Genomic DNA, 17,809 nt, shown 5'->3' with positions numbered 1-17,809 from the left:
CTCTCTGTGTAGCCTTGGCCATCCTGGACTCACTTTGTAGACCAGGCTGGCCTCGAACTCACAGCGATTCGCCTGCCTCTGCCTCCCGAGTGCTGGGATTAAAGGCGTGCGCCACCACGCCCGGCTTCAATCTTTTCTTTTTACTTTTGTCTCTCTGTGCCGCCCAGGCTGGCTTTGCTTTTGTGGTCCTTCTGCCTCAGCTTCATGAGTGCTAAGAATACAAGTTTTGGCCCCTGGACAGTGCAGACCCAGTCTGTCGCACTTGAGATGGAATGCAAGGCTTGGGATGCTGCCTCTTTTTCCTGTTGCTCTGGAGGGTGCTGGGGAGGAGTGGAGGTGGGTGAAGGAAGAAGTTTATGGGAAAAGGGAACCTTCGCCCACATATGCTGTCCTGCATGGCTCACATGCCCTACAGTGGATGAATGTGCTTCCCATCCCCCATTATATCCAAATGTTAAATCATTTGGCAAGAGTATTTTAATAATGTCTAACTACTCTATGTTCTATTTCAAGGTTTCTGTCTAAATAAAGTTGTCTTTTGAAATTCTAAAAAAAAAGAATACAAGTTTTTATGCCACCACATCTGAGGCCTCTCGTTTTATCCTGTTCTTTTTTCTTGTTGGCATTTGTCATTTTTATTGTTGTAGTGTTTTTATAATTTTCTATAAAGAATTACATTAAGCCTTACTTCATTATGTGTTTCAGTAATGTTTATTCACGTATTTAAAAAGTTTTGCATATATTGCTTTCTACTCTATAGACTATTTGGATTTTTATCTAGTTAAATTTTTATGTGTTTGCATGTTTGTGTATGTGTGTGTATGTTTTCATAGTGAGCATATGCACATGTGTTTGTTTTGTTTTTGTGTCATGATTGCAAAGATTTCCTTTATCCAATCTCTTTAAATTTTTTAGAAAATTTCAATTTTATACTTAAGTCCTTTATACAACTGAAGTTTTGTTTTGAGTTAAGATGTGGGACCCATTTTCTATTTCTTTTGAATTATGTCTTCATTTTATCACCTTTCCTCTGGTCTTAAATTTTAAATATATACAAAATGTTTCTCAGTAGTGTTAGGATAATGAATTCTGGTTGAAATAAATTCATTCATTCATGCATTCATGCATTCATTTATTCTTTCTTTTTAAAAACAGTTCCCCATCTTACTATTTTTCTTTATTTTTAAGGAACTTTGTGCTTTAATGTTTTCCCTGGATTGGATTAAAGCAAAAACAGAACTTGTCGGCCCTGCCCATTTGATTCACGAGTTTGTGGAATATAGGCATATATTGGATGAAAAGGTATCTACTAGCGTGAAAACAGTATTTAAAGGATGTCTCGTTTTGACATTTAGTTCTAAGTTTAATGGTGGGAATAAACAGAATGGAGACCATTTCCTTGCTCTGACCTTTGATTTTGGTTAGTTGCTGCCTGGCCCACTGAGAATACAGGTAGGACTGAAGTTTGGAAATTGGGGAAGCATGGTTTTCTTTTCTTTTTTTAAAATTAATTTATTATTAATTCATTCATATTACATCTCAATTGTTATCCCATCCCTTCTATCCTCCCATTCCTCCCTCCCTCCCACTTTCCCCCTACTCCCCTCCCCTATGACCGTGACTGAGGGGGACCTCCTCACCCTGTATATGCTCATAGGGTATAAAGTCTGGAAGCATGGTTTTCAGTGCTTTTTTTTTTCTTTTTTCTTTTTTGAATGTGCTGAGAAATGTGATTGATAATAAGATTTTTTTTTTGTTACTTGATTTTTTTTCTTTTTGAGACAGCATCTAACTATGTAGCGCTGGTTGTCCTGGAATATTCTCTGTAGACCAGGCTGATCTTCTTGCCTCTGGCTCCCAAGTGCTAGGACTAAAGGTGTGAGCCACCATGCTTGATGATAATGAAAAAAAATTTGTTTTTAAAAAAATTTTTCAAGATAGGATTTCTCTGTGTAGCTTTCACCGTCCAGGATGTGCTTCGTAGACAGGCTGGCCTTGAACTCACAGAAATCTGCCTGCCTCTGCCTCCTAAGCTCTGTGATTAAAGGTGTGTGCCACCACACCCTGCTAATAATAACTTTTTTTTTCTGAGTCTAAAAGTCAATAGATGATCATTGTATATTTATTTATTTTTATTTGGATCTAGTATTTCTTTTTGTCCTGTTTTCACTTGAAATCTCCTGTTAATGAAATGAATCTAGAGCCGGGCGTGGTGGCACACACCTTTAATCCCAGCACTTGGGAAGCAGAGGCAGGCGGATCACTGTGAGTTCAAGGACAGCCTGGTCTACAAAGCGAGTCCAGGACAGCCAAGGCTACACAGAGAGACCCTGTCTTAAAATACCAAAAAAAGCAAAACAACAACAAAAAAAGAAATGAATCCAAAACTCTTTAATTTAGCCTCAGATACATTCAAAGGTAATGGCCAAAAACCAGCTACATTTTTTTTGGCCAAAATATCACAAGAGCAGTCTCTAGCCCAGTTGCTGATATTGCTCTACTCTGAAACCTCTTTAGCTGGGCCTCCATAGTCCACATTACTCACAACGCTCTGTCTTCCAAGCTTTGGTCAGGATGGCCTGTTAAGCCCCATACAGCGTTCAGCTGCTTTTCTAGTCTGAAGTCCCAGTGTCTTCCATAGTCCTCAAAACAACAACAAACCACCACCAAAGAAAACCCAAGATGGCCAGGCCTATTCAGCAATACCTAGGTCCTGGTACCAACTTCTGTCTTAGATACTTTTCTATTGTTGAGACACCCAGGCCACTTATAAAGCATTTTAATGGGGGCATGCTTGAAGTTTCATAGGATGAGTCCATGACCATCATGTGAGGGAGCATGGTGCCATGTATACAGGCATGGCCCTGAAGCAGCTAGGTGAGGTGGAGGGAGGGAGAGAGAGAGAGAGAGAGAGAGAGAGAGAGAGAGAGAGAGAGAGAGAGAGAGACACACACACACATACACACACACACACACACACACACACACAGAAACAGACACAGACAGACAGTGTGAGAGGTAGACAGACAGTGAGAGAGAGACAGAGACAGTGTGGGAGAGACAGAATATGAGAATGAATATGAGAACACACTGTATTTATTGCTTAGTGGCTGACTGTCGTATTTCAGTTCATCTAGGGAATACTTAATTTACGTTTTAAAATGTCAAGATCACAGAAACAAAAAGATGTCAGGTTTTGCTCTGGCTATGTGTCTCACAGATTTCACTCTTTTCATAGGATTGTGCAGTGTGTGAGAATTTTCAAGAGTTTTTATCTTTAAATGGACACCTTCTTGGACGACAGCCATTTCCTAATATTATACAGCTGGGCCTGTGTGAACCAGAGATTTCTGAAGTTTATCAGCAAGCAAAGCTGCAGGCCAAGCAGGAGGTGGACACTGGGCGGCTCTACCTGGAGTGGATGTGAGTTGCTAGAGAGAGCAGAGGGGCTCCATGGCTGACTGTTCCTTTCCAGGTGATGAGTAAACTCCTCGTGAACCTTAACTGCCTTAGAAACGCAGTAAGTATACTACTCAGTGCAGAGTTCCAGAGCAGTGAGCAAGGAGAAGATGATTATGTCGTCACAGCCCATAGAAACAGCAGAAAGGCCTCCCTGAGTATAGTATCAAATGCTGCTATAATCTAGTACAGTAGAGAGGGCCACAGACTTGGAAGCCACAGGCCCAGGTGGGAGTCTCCATATTAAGACTTAGTTGTCTTATGATTTTTGAACATACTCTACGTTGCTTTCTTATGTGTGAAATGGAGATAACAACCCTTTGAGGTAAATACTACTTTTCTGAAAATTTAAATGAGATAATGTCTGTGAGGTCACTTTTACTTTGCCATAGAGATTTTTTTAATGCCACTGACTTTTAAAAAATATTTATTAATTATGTATACAGTGTTTTGCCTGCAAGCATGCATGCACAGCAGAAGAGGGCACCAGATCTCATTATAGATGGTTGTGACCCAGCATGTGAGCCGTCTCTCCAGCCTGTCACTGAATTTTTAAAAAAGCATTTTTACAGACTTTTCCTTCTTTTCATATTTATATGTGTATGGTGTGCATATCTGTATATATGCATGTCTTTATGTATGTATGCAGGTGCATGCATGTGTGGGCATGTGGATGTGGGAGCCCTAGGTTAATATCAGAAATCTTCCACGATAGCTCTCCCTTCTTATTCTTTGAGGCAGGCTCCCTGCTGCGCCTGATGTTGCTGGCCAGCTTGCTCTGGAGAGTCTTGTATGTCTTTGCCTTCCTTAGGTGTATTGCCATGCCCACCTGGCATTTAGATGGGCTCTGGGGATCCAAACTGCTGTCATCTTCCCCAGCCTGACTCTTCATATTTTTTAAAGGTGTGTTATTTATTGCTTATGTATAGTGTGTGCCCTTTTAAAGCTTATGTGTACCACATGCATGTAGGTGCATGGAGAGGTCAGAGAGCATCAGATTCCCTAGGACTGGACTTACAGGTGGTTGTAAGCCATCTGGTGTGGGTGCTCAGAACCAAGCTTGAGTCCTCTGCAGGAGCAGTAAGTACTCTTAACTGCTGAGATTTCTCTCCAGCCCCAGTTTTTCCAGATCTTAAAAAAGGCCATTCCCAGGGCAGGAGAGACAGCTCAGTCTTTAAGATCGCATTTACTTACTTACTTGGTGTGTGTGCAGGTGCATGTGCAACAGTGCACTTGTGCAGGTCAGAGAACAACTTGCAGAAATCGATTCCCTCTTCTGCCTGTGTGGGTCCCAGGGATTGAATCAGGTTATCATCAGGTTTGGACATAAGTGCCATTTCCTGTTGAGCCATCTTGCCATCCCATAATGTATATCTTGATGAAAACAACAACAAATTGAAGAGCTAGCGTGATGGCCCAGAGCTTAAGTGTGCTTACTGCTCTTGCAGGGGACCCTAGTTCAATTTCTTTCTTTCTTTCTTTCTTTTTTTTTTTTGATTTATTTATTTATTATTTATACAGTGTTTTGTCTGAATGTACACCTGCACGCCAGAAGAGGGCACCAGATCTCATCATAGATGGTTGTGAGCCACCATGTGGTTTCTGGGAATTGAACTCAGGACCTTTGGAAGAACAGCCAGTGCTCTTAACCTCTGAGCCATCTCTCCAACCCCCTAGTTCAATTTCTAGTGGGAGGCTCGTAACTGCCGAGGCTCTAGTATTGGGGGATTTGATGTCTTTGGCCTTCATGGCCTTCACTAGACTCATGCGTATACACACCTATAGACTCACACATAATTAAATGTTTTTAGTTAAAAAGCTGAGAGATGTAAAGTAAGAATTCATGCTTCCTATCATCCCTTTCACAGACTCAACTATCTTAGCATTTTCTTCAAAAGTGAAATTTTACTTCCATTAAGCAAAGTGAACGTTTGCTTTCACTCAGGGTAGCAAACTTGTGGAAGCTCCATCGGATCTGTTTGTTTAAGATTTATTTATTAAAAAAAAAAAGAAAAAGAAAAAAAAAGATTTATTTATTATATATACAGTGCTCTGCCTGCTTGTACACCTGTGGGCCAGAAGAGGGCACCAGATCACATTATAGATGGTTGCGAGCCACCACATGGTTGCTAGGAATTGAACTTGGGACCTCTAGAAGAGCAGACAGTGCTCTTAACCTGTGAGCCATCTCTCCAGCCCTCTATTGGATCTGTTGATGTTCTAGAATCCTCCCTGTTGCCACTTAGCCTTTATTGTGTTTTCTTTTTACTTCTGTGTTAGTTCATCTATTCTATAGTTGCTCAATAGTTTGGGGATTAAAATAGGATTCTTGCCCTTGGTTGCCTGGGCTTGGATCCCAGCTCTCAGTTATAGTTGTGTATTGTTGGGAAAACGGAGTCAACTTCTCTTGCCAAATCATACTAATTCAAAGCATGGTCATAGTGTAGGAAGTGAGGATTAGAGGGCTGTGTGTATATGTACCTTCATGTAGTATCTTGTTCACAGGAAGTGCTCGGAAAATATTAGCTGTTGTTACTAGGGAGAACATTTAAACTTTGCCTGCTTCTTATCATTGGTATTCAATAGAAACTTGTAGAAGTTTGAATAAACTGTTGTTTAGTTAGTGACTAAATGAAATCCTTTAAACAATTATTTATGGATACATGTTCAGATGTGTGTATGGTTTGCATGTGTGTTGGGTGCATGTGTTTATGGAGCCGTGCAGTTGACATCTGAACTCTTCCTTCATCTCTCCATCTTACCCGTTGAGATGGCTCTCTGAGTTGGACTCAGCTGATCAGTAGGGTTAGCCTGGCTAGCCGGCTAGCCCTAAGGAGAGCCCGGTCTTCACCTTGCCTCCCAAGTGCAGGAATTACAGGCAGGCTGCCCCTCAGCTGACAATTTATGTGTGTTCTGGGGACCGGACCTGTGGATTTTGTGTGTGTGTGCTAAGCACTTTAACAACAGGGCTATGTCTCCAGCTCTTAAATGGATTCTTAACACTTGATCTGATCAAATGGACAGAGATTCAGTTGTTTTTCTCGTAGGAGTTATTGAGTCATTTAATATGTTTTGCTGCCTTTCCTCCATTGCCTAGCTACATTTCAGCCTGTGACACTCTCAGAAAAGGATTAGTTAGCCATAGCTGTGTTTTTCTTTACCTAGATTGGATCAGACCATACTCAAACTATGCTTTATTTCAGTATCAGCCTTCCCTTTTAGATTTACAAAGGCTTACATTGGCATGAGCTTAAATTTGAGTTTAAGTTTTCAAAGAAGTAATTTGTTCACTCATCCATTTGTTATCTTTATACTCTGTGTCTTCATTTTTGCAGTGATTTCTTTAATTTTAAAGAAGTGTATTAAGAAGATATGCTTACATATATTATATTGATGTATCAAGAAAACAAGGGGCTAGAGAGATGGCTCAGTGGCTGAGAGCACTTGTTATAGAGGACCTGTTTTAGTTTCTGGCACCATGTGCTGGCTCACAACTCTCTGTCATTCCACCTCTAGGGGAAATGATGCCATGTTCTGACCTCGGTGGCCACTGCATGCATGTACATGGTGCTCAGATATACATGCAGGCAAAACCCATAAAAGTAAAATCTTTTTTAAAAAGGGAAAATAAAAAGTGGCATGTGTTTGATTAAGTGGATTTCTTTTAACTCACTGACCTTTGTAACATGCCAGGTGACTTGCTATAATATATTTCACTTAAAATGTCACTTTTGTTGGATTACTTTTTTCTTTATGTGTTATCATTTGCATGTTAGTAATTCGAGAATTTTGTATTTGGGAGAATTACAACCATGTTAAAAGACCTACAACCGTTATTGAAAGAAAATACTACTTTTACCCTCATTCATTGAATTTTTCTTCATCTTTCACTTATATTTAGAAACAAAAAAACTATCAAGAATCTTTCCCGCTTAGTTGTCCGCCCCCATACAGATGCTGTTTACCACGCATGTTTCTCTCAGGACGGTCAGAGAATAGCTTCTTGTGGAGCTGATAAAACCTTACAGGTAAGGCATATCTCTTGGGAGACACTGGAAGAAGCATGTGGCCTATTTGTGCAGATTACAATATGCTTAAATACTAACATTTAGGAAAATGGCAGTCTAGAAGTTAAGAGATGGAAATGTCTTGAACATTGGCAGAAGCTTCTTTACGGCATTAAAGATGTAGCTGCTTTTAGTAGTTCCAAACCTGCCAGGGACATTGCAGAGCTCCTTACCTCAGCACTTACTGCCCATCTGTTTGCCAGTTATGAGTAATGAGAAAATGACAGTTCTTAATAGACATGCAGACTGCGTCAGCTAATAGAAAAGACATTGCTGCTATTGAAAAACAACAACAACAACAACAACAACAACACAACAACAAACCATTGGTTAAACAAATCGTAAAACGCTAAGACAGAGTTCTGACAGGTAAATGGGAATTAGACTGATTGTTTCCAAAGGTGCTTAGTTCTTACGTTGTTTTTGGAAAGAACAAATGAGTGCTTTCCCCCGACATTTGTTCTCTACCTGCATTTGGAGAAAGTAGAATCTAACTATAATTTGAAAATTTAGAATAATTTTAATCTTTCCAAGATCATAATTGTAATTGTATACTCATTTCTGTAGTGCTTGATCACTAATTATTTCAATGTTGGCCTTAAAAAATGGCCCTGTTAATGCTGAAGATTAAACTCAGGGTCTTATGCATGTTAGGCAAGCATTCAACTACTGAACTATGTCTGCAGCCTTAATTTGAGTTTTTGACCCCCCCAAAGAAAGCATATTTGATTGGTTAGAATTTGACAGTGTAGTTCCAAGAAATGACGCTGTATCTCACCTCTCCTTTTTAATGATACTTAGCAACACTTAACAATGGACATGTCTCTGTTCATGCTTACACTTAGGAATTCTGACAAATTCTGATTTTTGAGTCCTTTTTTTATAGTTTCACTTGTTAAAAATAACCGTGATTAAGAACTTTCAGAAGCTGGGCATGGTGACACATGCCTTTAATCCCAACTCTCAGAAGGGAAGAGGCGGGTGGATCTATAAAGCAAGTTTCATGACAACCAGGGCTGTTACACAGAAAAACTTTGTCTTAAAAAACCAAAAAATTCCAAAAACCAAAAAAACCAAAAAAACCCAAACAAACAAAAAACCTCTCGGAGATGTGTTTTCATTAAATGATGCCCTAGAGATAAGTGGTCTACAGTAAAAAAAGATCTTACCGTTGTTGTGCAGGTGTTCAAAGCCGAGACAGGAGAGAAACTTCTTGACATCAAAGCTCACGAAGATGAAGTGCTTTGCTGTGCGTTCTCTTCAGATGACAGTTACATAGCAACCTGCTCAGTGGATAAGAAAGTTAAGGTATGGCTGGAGCAGTGGCTCAGAGTTAAAAGCACTTACCACTCTTGCAGAGCACCCACATGGCAGCTCACAACCCCTGTAACTCCAATCCCAGGGGATCTGACACACACCTCTGACCTCTGCTGACACTGCATGTACCTGGTGCACACACATACAATCAGGCAAAATTCTCATGCACATTGAGAAAAAACTAAGTTAGGGAAACATTTTCCTCTTGAGTTGAAATCGCAGCAATTTACCTTCTGTAACAGAGAGGCAGGAGTGAGGGAGGCTAAAGGACTCCTGCCTGATGCTCTACTGACTTGCTCAATTGTAAATTACCACTGTCTGCAAACTCATATGTCTTTGCATTATTATTGTTTTATAAAAGGTTGTTTAATCACATGTATGTGTGTGTCTATGTGTGTGTCTGTAAATATAAATGCATTTCCGTCAGAATCCAGAAAAAGGGCATTGGGTCCCATGGAGCTGGAGTTAATAGACATTTATCAGCCTCCTTAAATGGCTATTGGAAACTGAATTTGTGCCTTCTGGAAGAGTACTATGTAATCTTAACCACTAAGCCCAAATCTTTCTCTCTCTCTCTTCTTTTTTTATGATTTAAAGACTATTTCCGGGCCTGGAGAGATGGCTCAGAGGTTAAGAGCACTGGCTGCTCTTCTTCCAAAGGTCCTAAGTTCAATTCCCAGCAACCACATGGTGGCTCATAGCTATCTATAGTGAGATCTGATACCTTCTTCTGGTGGGCAGGCCCATATGCATGCAGGATGTTCTATACATTAAAAAATAAATAAATCTTAATAAAAAAGACTATTTCCTCTTTTATTAAAAATAGATGTGTTTCTGATACAGTGTATCCTGATTAGTTTCCTCTCCCTCCCCTCCCCACACACTTCTTTCCCACCTCCTCTTCTATCCAGATCCACTCCTTTTCTATCTCTCAATAGAAAAGAACAGGCTTCTAAGATAACAAAACATAACAAACTAAAATAAAAGATAAAACAAAAACCATCACTTTGAAATTGGACCGGGCAAAACAACAGAAGGAAAAGAGCCCCAAGAGCAGGCACAAGAATCAGAGACCCACTCTTTCTCACACTCAGGAGTCCCATAGAAACACTCAACTGAAAGCTATAATATATACACAGAGGACCTGGTGCAGAGCCTGCGGGCCCTGTGCTTGCTCTTTCAGTCTCTTTGAGCTCATACGAGCTTTGTTCTCTGGTACCCTCCACCTCCTCTGGTTTCCACACTCTTTCCACCTCCTCTTCCGTGGGCTTCTCTGAGGGCTGGGATTTGATGGAGACAAGTGTTCAGAGTCTCTGTGTGTGGGTCTTTGTATTTGTTCCCATCTGCTGCAGGAGGAAGCCTCTCTGATGATGATCTATGAATAAAGCAGATTTCATTTGGAATCATTTTATTGTTACTTTTATTTTTTTCTAGACTAGTGTTTGGTTTTAACCTAGATCTCTGGGATATCTAGTCTCTGGTTATTGTTCCCCCCCACAGTGTCAGGTATGGGTTCCATCTCATGGAATGGGACTTAAGTCAGATCAGATATTGGCTGGTTACTCCTACAAACTCTGTGCCACCATATTTTGTGGCCTAGCATATTTTTCAGGCAGGATAGATTGTAGATCAAAGGTTTTGTGGCTGGGTTGGTGTTTTTTTCTCTTTTGGTAGCCTGCAGAGTACCTTCCTGTACCAAAGACACTAAAACACGGGACAGGGGGGTGAAGGGTCTTTATAGGTAAGCTTGACCTCTCCATGTTCAACGAATTGTGTGGGTGCTGTCTTCGACCATGCCTTGCTGTCAGCTTGGGGAAAGCTACCTGTTGTCTTGGCAACAGGATGGCTTATTTAGGGATTTCCATGAGACTCTCTGGCCAACAACTTGATTGTATATAACCAAGTCCTCATACTGAAGAAAGTTTGTTGGCAAGAGATGGGCACGTGGGACTCCATCTCTCCCATCCTGGGAGACTTCGTTAGGATCACCTCCATGTCTTAGAGAGTTTGTACGGCACTAGGTTTCCATACCATCCCTTAGTGACCCCCAGTTTTAGCTCTTTATTCTCTTTGGAGAATTCTCTGTTTCGAATTCTGTGTTTAGATCTGACCACATTTTAAAAGTTGGATTATTTGGTTTTTTGATATCTAGTTTCTTGATGTTTTAAAATGTATTTTGAATATTAGTCCTCTGTTGGCTATGGAGTTGATTAAAATCTTTTCCCATTCTGTAGGCGGCTGCTTTGTCTGACTGACAGTGTCCTTTGCCTTACAGAAGCTTTTCAGCTTTTTTTTAGCTTTTCAGTTTTATGAGGTTCCGTTTATTTGTTTGTTTCTTTTTTCTTTTTTTTTTTTTTGAGACAGGGTTTCTCTGTGTAGCCTTGGCTGTTCTGGACTCACTTTGGAGACCAGGCTGGCCTTGAACTCAAAGATCCATCTGCCTCTGCCTCCCAAGTGCTGGGATTAAAGGCGTGCGCCACCACCGCCAGGTGAGGTCACATTTATTGTTAATCTTAGTGCCTGTGCTGTTGTGTTTTGTTAGAACTCTCCTGTGCCAGTGCCTTCAAGGCTGTTTCCACTTTCTCCTCTATCAAGTTCAGTGCACCTGGCTTTATGTTAAGGTCTTTGATCCATTTGGAGTTGTACAGGGTGATAAGTATAAGTATGGACCTGTTTCCATTTCTTTACATGCAGGCATCCAGTATAACTGTGACCGTTTGTGGAAGAAGCTAGTTTTTTGTTTTTGTTTTTCTTCCCCAGTGTGTCTTTCTGGCTTATTTATTAAAGATCAGGTGTCCATGTATGTGTCAATTTATGTCTAGGCCTTCAATTTGATTCCGTTGATCAACATGTGTGTTTTTATGCTAATACCATGCTGTTTTTATTACTATAGATTTGTAGTACAACTTGAAATTGGGGATGGTGATACCTCCAGCATTTCTTTTTTTTAAATTCAGAATTGTATTAGCTATTCTGAGGCTTTTGATTTTCAATATGAAGTTGAGAATTTTCCTTTCAAAGTCTGTGTAGAATTGTGTTGGAATTGTTCTGGAACTCACCGTGCAGACCAGGCTGGCCTGGAACTCAGCAATCAGCCTGCCTCTGCCTCCTGAGTGCTGAGATTACAGGCGTGTTCAGCTTTCTAAAGGGAGGCAGAGTGGCCATATTTAGAGAACAGGGAGTGGATTCCTGTTAGTGCCACGCTCAGCGGGAAAGGCTGTCCTCACAGGAGACAACATTGCAGAGTGGTTTCCCTTCGGAAATAACGAATGCTTATGCATTTCATTTTCTTTGTTCTCTTCAGATTTGGGATTCTGCGACAGGGAAGCTAGTACGTGCCTACGATGAGCACTCAGAGCAAGTCAACTGCTGCCATTTTACCAATAAGAGTAATCACCTTCTCTTAGCCACCGGGTCAAATGACTTCTTCCTTAAAGTAAGTGTGGATATTGACAACTACGCAGATGAGTTTGTGATACTCCAGGATATTTATCGCCTTTGATTTTCTCATGTGTGTTGTGTTATCAGTTTTGTTTTTGTTTTGAGACAGGGTTTCACTGTCCTTGAACTCACTCTGTAGACCAGGCTGGCCTCACAGAGATCCACCTGCCTCAGCCTCCCAAGTGCTGGGATTAAAGGTGTGCACCACCACACCTGGCTGTTTCTTTTATTTATTTATTTGAACTCTACTGCTAGGGTTAATCTAGGGCCTCACATATGCTAGACTAGGGCTCTGTCGCAGGCCTGCATCTCCAGCTCATTTCAGGTTTATTGTTGTAGTGATATAAATGTCCAGTCTGAATTCCACATCCATAAGCAGAAAAAGAAGAAGAAAAAGGCATTACTAGTTTATATAACTGCAGAGTTCACAGTGAACATGGATTCTGGTGTTGGCATTCTAGATACATCAGCTGATTCTCAGGTTCTCCCTCCCTCTCTCCCTGTCTCTGGTCTCTGTCCTCTTTGGTGGCCCAGTCATGTTGTCTTTATGGGACAGGAAATACCTCAGCTCCAGGTTTGTCTCAAAGTTCCTTTCCTAGATCCTGTAGGTGCGATTTAGAGAAGTCCCTGACTTCACTGCGTTTAGTTCAGGCTCACTGTTTGTACCTGCAGTGTCAACAGGGTGGACTCCTGGGTTTGCCCCAGGTCACTGTGTGGCCATGTAAAAGAGAAAAGGGAGGCGGCTTGATGCATTTGAGCCATAACTACTTCAGAAGGATGTACAGTTAGCAGATGAAGAAGGAAGGAGGGAAAACAGGACCCAAGGCGTATAAACAAAAATGTGTTCGCCTCATGTGTATTTGGTGATACTTACAATTAGGAATTAAGAAGATTATATCGTTTATTCTCTTTAGTGGATGAATACATGTAGATTAAATTTTTCATGTGTTCTAGAAAGATGTTATCTTCTTTTGGATTTTTGTTTGTTTTTTGTTTTTTCTTTCCTCCTCCTCTTCCTCTTCTTTTTTTTTTTTTTTGAGACAGGATTTTCTGTGTGGCCTTGGCTGGCCTCACAGTCACAGAGACCGGCCTACCTCTGCCTCTTCAGTGCTGGGATTACAGGTGTGCACCACCTCACCGGCTTCTTTTGGATTTTTAAAAAAAAATTTGTTTCAAATCTTTGGTCCACAGTGTCACACCATTTTTACAGTGGGATAATCAGATTTTTAAGAGGTGTAGGTAAACCTCAGGCTGTTGAGTATAGTGATGCACACCTGTTATTCCCTGTTCTTGAGAGGGCAAGGCAGGAGGAGTCTGGGCTCTGTAGCCTTAGCTACAGAATAAAAGTGTGCCTTAAACAAATGCTATTATACAACTTTTCAGAAGGATACGCTGAACCTTTAGGATAGAGTGCTACCCTGGCATATATTGGGACCCAGGTTCTATCCTCAGGACTGCAAAAAATAAAAATAAGATTTTTTTTTCCAGTTGTATTTTATAAAAGCTTTATTTACACCTGCACTCACCTTTTTGTTTATAGCAATTTACATCAAATCCTATGTATGTCATTTCATCCAAAATACTTCAGTTTCACTCTTAGACGTGAGTGCCATGCTATGTCCACACCTAACAGTAGTGAACTGTAGCTTTGTTATACACCTGACTTGTGTTAGTTTTCCCATATGTGGTCTCAAACGCATCTTTCTTTCTTTTTTAATAGCTTTATTTATTTATTATGTATATAGTGTTCTGCCTGCATATAACGTGTACTAGCCAGAAGAGGGCACCAGATCTCATTATAGATGGTTGTGAGCCATCATATGGTTGCTGGGAATTGAACTCAGGACCTTTGGAAGAGCAGCCAGTGCTCTGAACCTCTGAACCATCTCTCCAGCCCCTCAAATCCATTCTTTGAACCATAGGTTTATTACAACTAGAATCCAAGCAAACTTGGCTCTTGGCGGTTGTGTCTTTTATTCTCTTAAAAACTCTCTTGCTGTTTCCATGTTCTGGCTATTATGAATAAGGCTGCTATGAACATGGTTGAGCAAATTTTCTTGTTGTGCTCTGGAACATCTTCTGGGTATAGTCCAAGGAGTGGAATAGCTGGGTCTTGCGGAAGCCCTATTCCCATTTTTCTGAGATAGCACCAGATAGATTTCCAAAGTGGCTGTACTAGTTTGCATTCCCACCAGCAATGAAGGAGTGTTCCCCTCTCTCCACATCCTCGCCAGCATGAGGACAATACAGGCCGTAAACTTCAAACCCCTACCCAGAACTAGCCAATGGACAGGACATTCTCCACAGTTGAGTGGAGAGTGGGGTCTGACTTTCACATGTACTCTGGTGCCTCATATTTGACCACGTCCCCTGGAGGGTGAGACCTGGTGGCACTCAGAGGAAGGATAGCAGGCTACCAAGAAGAGACTTGATACCCTATGAGCATATACAGGAGGAGGAGGAGGTCCCCCTCAGGCACAGTCATAGGGAAAGGGAGTAAGGGGAAAATGGGAGGGAGGGAGGAATGGGAGGACACAAGGGAGGGGATAACCATTGAGATGTAATATGAATAAATTAATTTAAAAAACCCTCTCTTGCTCTCCCTTTTCCTTTTCATGTGATTGGTTTACTAGACAAATAGAGTTACTTGTCACATGGACTGTATCACTGATTTTTGGGTGGTGTGGTTATTTGACTTGATCTGTAGTTCATGTATTCTGGTATCAGTGAAAGTCTTGAAGTTTTTTTTAGGCCATTAGTAACCTTTACTTCCGGTAGTTAGTTCAAGCTTTGGGAAGTATTAAAAACAATGTAAACCTTGCCTAGACCATTTTTGTAGCCTAGCATTTAAAAATATGGAGATAATTTACACTTATTTATTGATTTTGTAGCTAATTAAACATGAGGATTCTAAACCACTCAGTTAAAAATAAGCAGCAATTGGCCAGGCATGGTGGCACACGCCTTTAATCCCAGCACATAGGAGATAGAGGCAGGTGGATCGCTGTGAGTTCAAGGCCAGCCTGGTCTACAAAGCGAGTCCAAGACAGCCAAGGCCACACAGAGAAACTCTGTCTTAGGGGTGAAAAAGCAGCAGTAGTTCAATTAATTCAGTATTCAGAGTAAAAGCCCAGTTAGGCCTTCAAGTCCCTTAGTGGATTGAGATGTTGATCTAAAGGTTGCCCTGGTATTAATCACAAGTGTATCTCTGTATCGGACAACTTTATTACTATGAGCTGAACATCATCCTGTAAACAAAAGCTCAAATGAGAAGGAAGGACTTAGTATGACTTCTACTTTTCCCCATTTAGCTTAGATCGAGTTTTCCTTTTTAAAATTAATTTTTATTTATTTATTGTTTTTGTACGTGCGTATGGAGGCCACAGAAGAGGGTATTAAATTCTCTGGATCTAGAGTTGCAGGCAGTTGTGAGTCACATGATGTGGGTGCTAGGAACTGAACTTGGGTCTTCAGGGAGAGCAGCAAATGCTCTGTAGGCCCCATTCAGTGTAGATTTGAAAATACGTCCTTTGACAGTTTGATTCACATATACGGTGCATCCTGATTAGATCCAACCCTCTCACTTCCCCTGGACCTGCCTTTCCTAGCCTTCCCCTCCTCTGTCCACCTTAATTATAGTTTTAAAGGGGCCCAGCTGCCCGGGCTGGTCTAGAGCTCTGAGCTTCAGTGATCTTCTGTTCAGCCTTCTAAGTAGTTGGAACTCCAGGTGTGCTCCCCATACTAGTCTCCAGTACTGGCTTTTCTTACTTATCTTTTTTTCCTTTCCTAATAGCTCTGGGATTTGAATCAAAAAGAATGTCGAAATACCATGTTTGGTCACACGAGCTCAGTCAATCACTGCAGGTTTTCACCAGACGATGAGCTCTTGGCTAGTTGCTCAGCTGATGGGACATTGAAGGTAAGCCTTTGTACATGACGGGGGGACCATCGGATTTAGCATGAGCACACATTTCTGTTGGGGTTAGTAGTGTTCCAGAACTGTGGCACAAGCCTGAGGTAAGCAACTTAGAAAGAAGGGAACACCTATTTTTTTCTTTTTTTTACAGTTCCAGGCGTTTTAGTCTGACCCTGTTGTTTCTCTGCTTGTGCCAAAGCAAGTGCCTTGTGGCAGGGGGTGTGTGGTGAAAGACATTGCTTGCCTAGTGGTGTCTTGGAAGCAAAGAAGGAAACAGGAAGGACTGAGGTCCCACTGTCCCCTTCAAGGGTGGCCTAACTCAGTGTCTCCAGGCCCTCATCCTTAAGACTCTCAAATAGTTCTCAACCTGTGCATCGCAACTGCTTTGGCAAGCTTCTATCTCCAAAACTATTTACAATGAAAATACTCTTATGGTTGGGGGGCTACCACAGAGGAACTGTGTTAAAGGGTCGCGGCATCAGGAAGGTTGAGAGCCCCTGCTCCAACCTCCTGATACAGTGCTGCACTCTGGGAACTGCAGCTTTAGCTCATAAGCCTTTTGCAGTCTCTGGATCAGAACCATAGCAGCATTTTTATGTATTAGTAGTATTTTCCTTCAGCTTTTAAAAATCTCTGTCGTACTGTTGTTTTTGAATGGCTTATAACCTATTGTTTAAATTATTTTTTTAAAAAGATTTATTTATTTATTACATATATAGTGTTTTTGCCTGCATGTACACCTGCACACCAGAAGAGGTAACCAGATCACATTATAGATGGTTATGAGCCACCACATGGTTGCTAGGAACCGAACTTAGGACCTCTGGAAGAGCAGACGGTGCTCTTAACTGCTGAGTCATCTCTCCAATCCTGTTTAAATTCTTAACTTTAAATATATATCACATCTTAAATGTGTATGCATCTAGTGTTTTTAGTTCTGTAGAGTCAGGAGGCAGGTTAACCTGCATCTGTCTTCCCTGAAGGGTGTAAAATCCAGTTTTGTTTTTAGTCTGGTTTTGTTGTTGTTTAAGAGTCTAGGAACCCAATTTGTGTGCAAAGGGGCATGCTTTGTATTTCATCTGTCATTTGTGGAGTCTTCTTGAATTGTTTGATTTCTTCTGCATTTTATTTTTTGGGAATATTTGTTACTGAATTTTTAATTTTTTTCTTGTCTTTTCTCATTTTGTGTTTCTGGATGTTTCTTTCATGTCATTTCATAGTATTTTAAATACAGTAGTATTTTAAAATTTGCTCTCAGATTTTCAGTACCTGTTCTTAGAATTAGGTTTTTAAAATTTTTAAATATTATACTGCTATTTCATGGCTGCATTTTTCTTTTTATTAACATGAATAAGTTTGGTTTCTGTGGACGTTTTAGAAATCTGTCTTCAGTGTCAGATCCTGGGTATGTGCTCATGTGTCAGCGTGCAGCACCGAGGGGCTGACTAGGAATTGTGTTTCCTCATAGACTTCTTAGGTTTTTATATTTGAAGAAAATAATTTTGTGCATGAGTATGAGAGTGGAGGTGCCATAGTGCGCATGTGGAGGTCAGAGGTCAACACTCGGAGTCTTGCAGGCTCAGCTTTCATGTTTAGTGATGAAACTGGT

The 17,809-nt window shown here is 40.9% G+C and overlaps 1 protein-coding gene across 1 annotated transcript in view; it reads left to right on the top strand.

The window, feature by feature from the left end:
- Nucleotides 1-17,809, top strand: part of Apaf1 (apoptotic peptidase activating factor 1) — a 74,529-nt gene that overhangs the window by 22,526 nt on the left and 34,194 nt on the right. The window contains exons 10-15 of the mRNA XM_051172775.1: nucleotides 1,189-1,302; nucleotides 3,239-3,423; nucleotides 7,361-7,487; nucleotides 8,709-8,834; nucleotides 12,148-12,279; nucleotides 16,078-16,203. Of these exons, the coding sequence (XP_051028732.1) occupies nucleotides 1,189-1,302; nucleotides 3,239-3,423; nucleotides 7,361-7,487; nucleotides 8,709-8,834; nucleotides 12,148-12,279; nucleotides 16,078-16,203 (810 nt within the window). The remainder of the gene's footprint in view (nucleotides 1-1,188; nucleotides 1,303-3,238; nucleotides 3,424-7,360; nucleotides 7,488-8,708; nucleotides 8,835-12,147; nucleotides 12,280-16,077; nucleotides 16,204-17,809) is intronic.

The sequence above is a fragment of the Acomys russatus genome, chromosome 31 (genome assembly GCF_903995435.1).
Source record: "Acomys russatus chromosome 31, mAcoRus1.1, whole genome shotgun sequence".
Classification (NCBI taxonomy): Eukaryota; Metazoa; Chordata; class Mammalia; order Rodentia; family Muridae; genus Acomys; species Acomys russatus.
This window is presented reverse-complemented; position numbering and strand designations above follow the sequence as displayed.